The sequence below is a fragment of the Helianthus annuus genome, chromosome 17 (assembly GCF_002127325.2).
Source record: "Helianthus annuus cultivar XRQ/B chromosome 17, HanXRQr2.0-SUNRISE, whole genome shotgun sequence".
Taxonomy (NCBI): Eukaryota; Viridiplantae; Streptophyta; class Magnoliopsida; order Asterales; family Asteraceae; genus Helianthus; species Helianthus annuus.
Genome location: NC_035449.2, coordinates 27287401 through 27293884, shown reverse-complemented (window position 1 = coordinate 27293884; position 6484 = coordinate 27287401). Strand labels below are relative to the sequence as shown.

Genomic DNA, 6484 nt, shown 5'->3' with positions numbered 1-6484 from the left:
TAATGAGGTAAAAAAAGCACTTGGTAATGTGTATTTATTTAAATGGGTCATGGCTACTATGAAGTGGGAAGAAATGGTAGACATCAAAGACTCGATATTTTTTGTGGATCTTGCTCATGATTATCATTCTGTTTATTACAACCATGCAATTGCACCTGAGTTAGGGGGTGGTTATATACACATTCATGACCAAATGGGCAAAGTTATGTACTCGTACGATGTAGAAGATAAAACAATTTCCCTGTCTTGTATGGCGGCTTATCCAACAAGCCATTTGTCATTGTGGGAAGGGGATACACTTGAATCTGAAAACCAAGTGGATAAGATAGTTGTAAGATCATCCGTTACTATGGATGATGATGATGAGGAGGAGGAGGAGGTTGAGTTGAACGAGTCACGCCTGCTTAATCTTCCGTTTCATCTTTTGGAGATGATAATGGATCACTATATTGGTGTTGAATACATGGGTTTTCGCGCTACGTGCAAAAGATGTCATCTAGCAGCACCTTTGATGCAATGGAAAAACAACAAAACGAGATCGAGATCGCGTAAGTATTCATTAGTTTCACCATGGCTAGTGGTGGTAGACAAGAATCGGGGCAGGATCACTTTCACAGACCCGGTGTCTGGTGACAAATACTTTATGAAGAGATCACATGTATCAATCCGCCGTGACAAAATACATTGTTCTAGGTTCGGTTGGTTGTTGTTGTGCAGCAACTATTCCCCATTGGTGTTCTTTAACCCTTTCACGAATGTTATCTGTGAGCTTCCATATATGAATGCGCCTGATGGTTTTGACAGCTTATGTTTCTCAGCACCTCCAACTTCCCGTGATTGCATGGTTGTTGGATTTAGAGCATGAGGTAAGCATGCAAATGTTTACATCCACTCGGAACAAACCTGGCGTGTGATTGGTTTGGATTTTGGTGGGGCTCGCTTTTGTTTTCCAACATTTTGCGGCCGAGATGTTTTTGTCCTATGTGACAAGGGAGAAGTGTATGTTTTTAAAAATTTATTCAAATCACAAGGTTGCTATTATAAGAAAGTTGTTTCAAGAAAACGCCAAGGAGGAGAATGTTTTCTAGTGAAATCCGATCGACAATTTTTACTAGTTGTAGTAGGCGACTTTGGAGAATATGTGGAGGTATTGAAGTTGAATTTTCGTAACAAAGAGTGGGAGAAAATAGAGAGCTTAGGAAGGTACATGATTTACGTTGACGGTACCACATGTCTCTGCGTTGAAGCTAAAGCACCAGAATTGGAGAACAAGATCTTTTTTCCGAGACTGCATTCCAAGAATGGTAAGATAGTGTTTTATTCACTAGAAACATGCAACTATGACACCTTCAATGGCAGCAGCAATAACATTCAACAAATTGCTGGAGTTGGAATCAAACATGCCTACTCTCACGCTTGGATTCAGCCAACTTGGTCCTAGCTAGCTACTATCTTCTTTTATGTATATGTTCTTTACAAAAAAAAACATAAATCCAATCATGCTTTTGCTTTCTTCTAAATTTAACTTCCAAAGAAGTAGGATTGATACACAAAGATATGGGGTATTTTTTATGTTATCGAGGATAATTATATATATGAGTAAAGTTATTCTATAAAGGCTCCTAAAAATAACAAGTGTACAAAGACACGATGGATCGCAAAATATAACACAACACAAGGTCGAAAAATATAACACAATGTCGAAGAAAAAAGACACAGTGACACAAATATAGAAAAGACATGATGATAAGTAAAAAGACATAATAATGTAAACAAAAAGTCTAAATCTACAAGCTAAACATCTAAAAACAAAAACCTAAAATCTCACGGTTCAATGAGACGGTTACAATGTCGTTTGAATGAGGTCAATCGGAGTTCGTTTGATACCTTTCTTACGACTCTCCATGCGAACAAGTTGGCCTTCTGCGTTTAAATTCTATTGTGAAGTGAAATTGCACTCGAAAAGTCCAAGCTGGTTAATTCAATATTCGGCTCTTTATTTTTAGAGTAAACTGCCATTTTGGTCCCTATTGTTTGGGCAGTTTCGCCATTTTAGTCAAAATCTCAAACTTTTTAAATCTGGGTCCCTGTGGTTTGCATTTTGTTGCCATTTTAGTCCAAATCTCAAAAACTCTCATTTTTTACTTTTCCAACATGTCTTTTTGTGCAGGGGTAGTTTTGTCCAAGTACATTTCATTAAAACATTTTCTTAATTAAAAAACCCCAAATAAATACCCTCCTAAATAAATCAGTTGTCATCTTCCCCAAATGCAAAATTCCGAGCAAAAACCCAAACCCTAATTCCACAAATGCAGAGATCTCCACCACCGCCATCTCCTCCTCCCTTCTCACCACCGCCACCACTACCTCCTCACCACAGCCGCTACCACCACCTCCTTCTCACCACAACCACCACCGCCTCCAACCAGAACCGCCACAGAACCACAACGTCACCGTCACCGTCTCCATCTCTCTCTCTTTCTCTCTTCCGATCACTATCCCTCTCTCTCGATTGAAGGGACCTATGGATATCAACCATACCTGCGTTCAAATGGGTGGTCGATTGTTACCTGGTGAAAGATCGAACCTACGTATAAAGGTGTGAGATCAGAATAGAAGTTTGCACCGGAACTAATTCAGATCGGAACAATTCTTGCAGGAACTGCAGTGGCTCATCGTAACAGAAGTAGCAGCGATGGCGATTAAAAAAAAACGATTCTTTGAGCCGTGTTACAGGTCTCACAGATTTGGTAACAGTAGCAGCGACGGCGATTAACCACCACTGCTGCAAAATCCAACAAACAAACAACCCCTACACCATCTCAGATATGCACCATCTGTCTATACCTTTCTTTCAGATCGGTGGTGGTAGGTTTAGGGTTTTCGAGTGGCGACAATGGTGGAATTTAATGGGTACAGTGACGGTTGTGGTTGTTGATGGTGATGGTGGTGGGTGTGACTGACGGGGGTGATGATGGTGGTTGTTGATGATGTTGCGGTGATTATAGAGATATGAGAGAGAGAGAGAGAGAGAGAGAGAGCTCAGATGGTGCATATCTGGGAGAGAGAGATGGGGATGGTTGACTGGTAGGTCTATATTTATTTATAAAATGTAAATGACCATTTTGCCCCTAAGGATAAAGACAAAATAACCAGTTTTTAATAGTCAAATATGAGGAAATTTGAATTTTGGACTAAAATGACAACAAAGGTGAAACCATAGAGACCCAGATTTAAAAAGTTTGAGATTTGGATTAAAATGGCAAAAGTGCCCAAACCATAGGGACCAAAATGGCAGTTTACTCTTATTTTTATAACCAACTATAAAAATACAAACAACAAGAAACAAAAAACGAACAAACCCGTACGTGTGTTTTACTTTACTTTCTTTAAATAATTATTTTTTCTTAAAAAAAGTTATTACATTCATAAGAAAAAAGTATCTACATTCATATGATGTATTATCATTCATTATACTCATTATACCAATCTGATAGTTGAAAGCATGCTGCTTTTATAGAATAACCTTCTTTAAATCTACTTTGTTGTGTACGTGCCTTTTATGATTGTGATTGTTGAGTTGCTTGGTCTTGATCAGCCTATATGAATCCTTCTATCTTGATTGTTTACAAAAGTAGGTCTCGTCAGCTTTCGTTTTCCTAATGACTGGCCTTCCTGAAGCATCAAAACCACTTCGGACATGGTGGGTCGACTCGAAGCAGGTGATTGGGTACACAGCAAGGCAATCTCAATGATCTTCATCACATGTTCTTGTTCATATTGGTTCAAGTTTAATGTATCATCTATGACCTTTACATGCGTTTTCTTCTCGTACAACTTCCACGTCTGTTGTTAGCCAGATGCCAAACAAACAATTTTAGAGAGTTAGAAACACTACACAACATACAAGGGACATAGTGTAATTTTGGCATCTCACATGTTCTATGAGGTAATCGGTATCTTGACTTCCTGATTTCACTTCTGTACTTCTTTTGCCACTAATAATTTCAAGAGTCACAATTCCAAAGCTGTAAGTGTCAACTTTTTCCGATAGAACACCACGAAGTGCATACTCCGGTGCTGTGTATCCCCTGACATGGTATTATATATTGTGAACATAAAAGAACTTGTGACATAAAAACTACAATTTAATGAGTGTGATTTTGTGGTTAGCATCTTACAATGTGCCGGCAAACTTGGTGCTAACATGAGATTGGTCCTCCGGTTGTAACCTTGCCAACCCAAAATCCGCTATTTTGGGTTTGAAATCATCACTAAGGAGGATATTCGCAGATTTGATATCTCTGTGGATGATTTTGATATGGAATTCATTGTGGAGATGAGCAAGACCCCTAGCTATCCCAAATATTATTTCATAGCGTTGGTCCCAATTGAGAGTCCCTCTTTTTGTACCTTCATTACCAACATATTTGTTAGCACACACACACACACACATATATATATGTGTGTGTGTGTGTGTGTGTTAATAAGTAGTATGGCGACTTCAACTTACCCCATAAGAACTTGTCGAGACTTCCATTCGGCATATATTCAAGGACAAGAAATAAATAAGATCCTTCAACGGACCATCCAAGGAGACGTAGAAGATTTCGATGATGAATGTTACTTATAAGCTTAACTTCATTCTCAAATTCTTCTTTTGCTCCATTATGTGTTAATAGAAGTTTCTTCACTGCCACCACATTATTGTCATCAAGGACTGCCTATTAATTAACCATCCAGAAACTTAGTCAAAGAACTAATATAAGTTCTCAAGTGCTTGATTTACTCTATATTAATTACCTTAAACACTTCCCCAAAACCTCCTTTTCCTATTATATTTTCTTCACTGAAATCATTGGTTGCCAGCTGCAGATCTTTATAATTGTAATGTATTGCCCCCTCAAATTCTGTTATGTCCATGTATATATAGATATTGTCATCATTGTTATGAAAGTAACATAATATTATTAGATTAAGTATATCTTTTCGAGAATCAGTGTATGAGATATTATCTCATTTTACAATCACCTTGTTCGGTCTTCTTAGACTTCTTCCATGATCGATACAATAACCATGAAAGAAGGACAAGGAGAAAAAGAACACCACCAGCGACGGCTGCAGCAATTACGGCTATGTTACTTGAATGTCCTATCATATAACCATACAGAAGTTAAATCAGTATGGTTAGCATTTAGTTATCTGAAAGATCGAAGAAACGGCCTCACCTTTTAAGAGATTTGTAATGTCTATTGTCTGGTTGACATTAAAAAACGGAGTGTCTGAATACCTTGCAAAACAAGCAAGGTGGAAGAACTTTCCTTGTGTATTCGGAAAGCAATCATTCAATGTGTCATATGCTGAATTCATGCAGGTTTGGCAACTGTCCTGAGTCATACCTTCGACACACTGTGCAGTCGCGTACACCGTTTTGTTTTCACCTGTGATTTGCCTTGTGGATGCCACATAGAAGTTTGAGGTTTTAGGAGTAGCTTTTGTGATATCCGATATAAACGCATCTATAACTTGATTAAATACTGTTGGCTGAGATGCTGATTGATTTCCACATACTAAAGTTGGAGTCTGATCCGCATCCGCCATGACATAAGGGTCGTTATAGAAGCCAGAATAGTCTTCATACCTAAGAACACATAAAGATATTACAATACTTGATGATAAAATGGTAAATAAAAAATAAATCTTATATACCTGACATAGCAATTATCAAAACTAACAAAACCACCATTTCCAGAATTACAGATGAGCAGTTCAGAAACACTTTCATCAAAACAAGCGACACACTGATCTGTAGAGAGGTAGTTGCGGCACTGGACGGCTGCAAAGACCGAGTCTCCTGAACTTAAAGCCTGCGCTCTTGCATAAAGTACCCTTTGGTCCAATAATTGTGCTCTGAGATCACGAAACGTTGAGTTGCGATTCTTGATAAAGTTTGGCTGATTTACTAGTTCGTTACGACCACAACGCATGGCGATAACGTTAGTATTGTTACTATCAGTTTTCTGTGAAAATCCTGGCTTAGTGAAGAATAACACAAGCAACACAACCAAGAAAGCCATTAGCACAGCCACTGTGAGAACCCTGAACAAATTGACAACAGAAAGAATGAGGAAAGCTTTATCTTTGTTTATAGTTGTTTTGAAAAATCTTATAGGTTGTTTACTTGACTTGGAGTCATTAAAAGTGGGTGACTTTTGTGTTGAATTTTCTATTTTCTCGTTGGTGTAATAGTCATAGCCAGTTTGCAATTGTGGTCTAAACTCTGAATGGTCACATGGTGTCCTTTTTCTAAGAATTATTTTGGTATACCACTTGCCCACCAATCTTGATTTTTTTTTTTTTTTTTTTTGTGTGTGTGTGTGTTTTGTCGTCTATATAATTTTCCCCTTCATAACAATGCCAAACTGATCTGTGTAAAAAATCCGGATTATTTTCTAGTTTCTTTTTTTTTTCATTTTTTGTTTGT

General features: G+C 37.9%; 1 protein-coding gene across 2 annotated transcripts; it reads right to left on the bottom strand.

Annotated features, from left to right (window-relative positions):
• Nucleotides 1-3344: 3344 nt before the first annotated feature.
• LOC110921966 (cysteine-rich receptor-like protein kinase 2) lies at nucleotides 3345-6242 on the bottom strand. Of its 2 annotated transcripts, XM_035986795.1 has the most exons (9): nucleotides 6182-6242; nucleotides 5710-6099; nucleotides 5229-5641; nucleotides 5032-5151; nucleotides 4804-4910; nucleotides 4514-4724; nucleotides 4182-4413; nucleotides 3938-4091; nucleotides 3345-3846 (listed from the first exon to the last, which is right to left on the bottom strand). In XM_035986795.1, the coding sequence occupies exons 2-9, from the start codon at nucleotides 6075-6077 to the stop codon at nucleotides 3595-3597; spliced, it is 1857 nt and encodes a 618-aa protein (XP_035842688.1). In that variant the 5' UTR covers nucleotides 6078-6099; nucleotides 6182-6242; the 3' UTR covers nucleotides 3345-3594. The 2 variants fall into 2 exon arrangements, with proteins under 2 accessions (XP_035842688.1, XP_022021981.1); XM_022166289.2 differs by lacking the exon at nucleotides 6182-6242 and having other exon boundaries at nucleotides 5710-6171.
• Between the last annotated feature and the right edge of the window lie 242 nt (nucleotides 6243-6484).

What these genes read in the sequence shown, in the direction of transcription:
- LOC110921966 (XM_035986795.1), bottom strand. Translation starts at nt 6,077, where the DNA reads ATGGCTTTCTTGGTTGTGTTGCTTGTGTTATTCTTCACTAAGCCAGGA. An exon ending in TCTCGACAAGTTCTTATGGG is followed by an intron (nt 4,414 to 4,513) that starts GTAAGTTGAAGT and finishes TTGGTAATGAAG; the next exon opens with GTACAAAAAGAGGGACTCTC. An exon ending in ACCAAGTTTGCCGGCACATT is followed by an intron (nt 4,092 to 4,181) that starts GTAAGATGCTAA and finishes ATACCATGTCAG; the next exon opens with GGGATACACAGCACCGGAGT.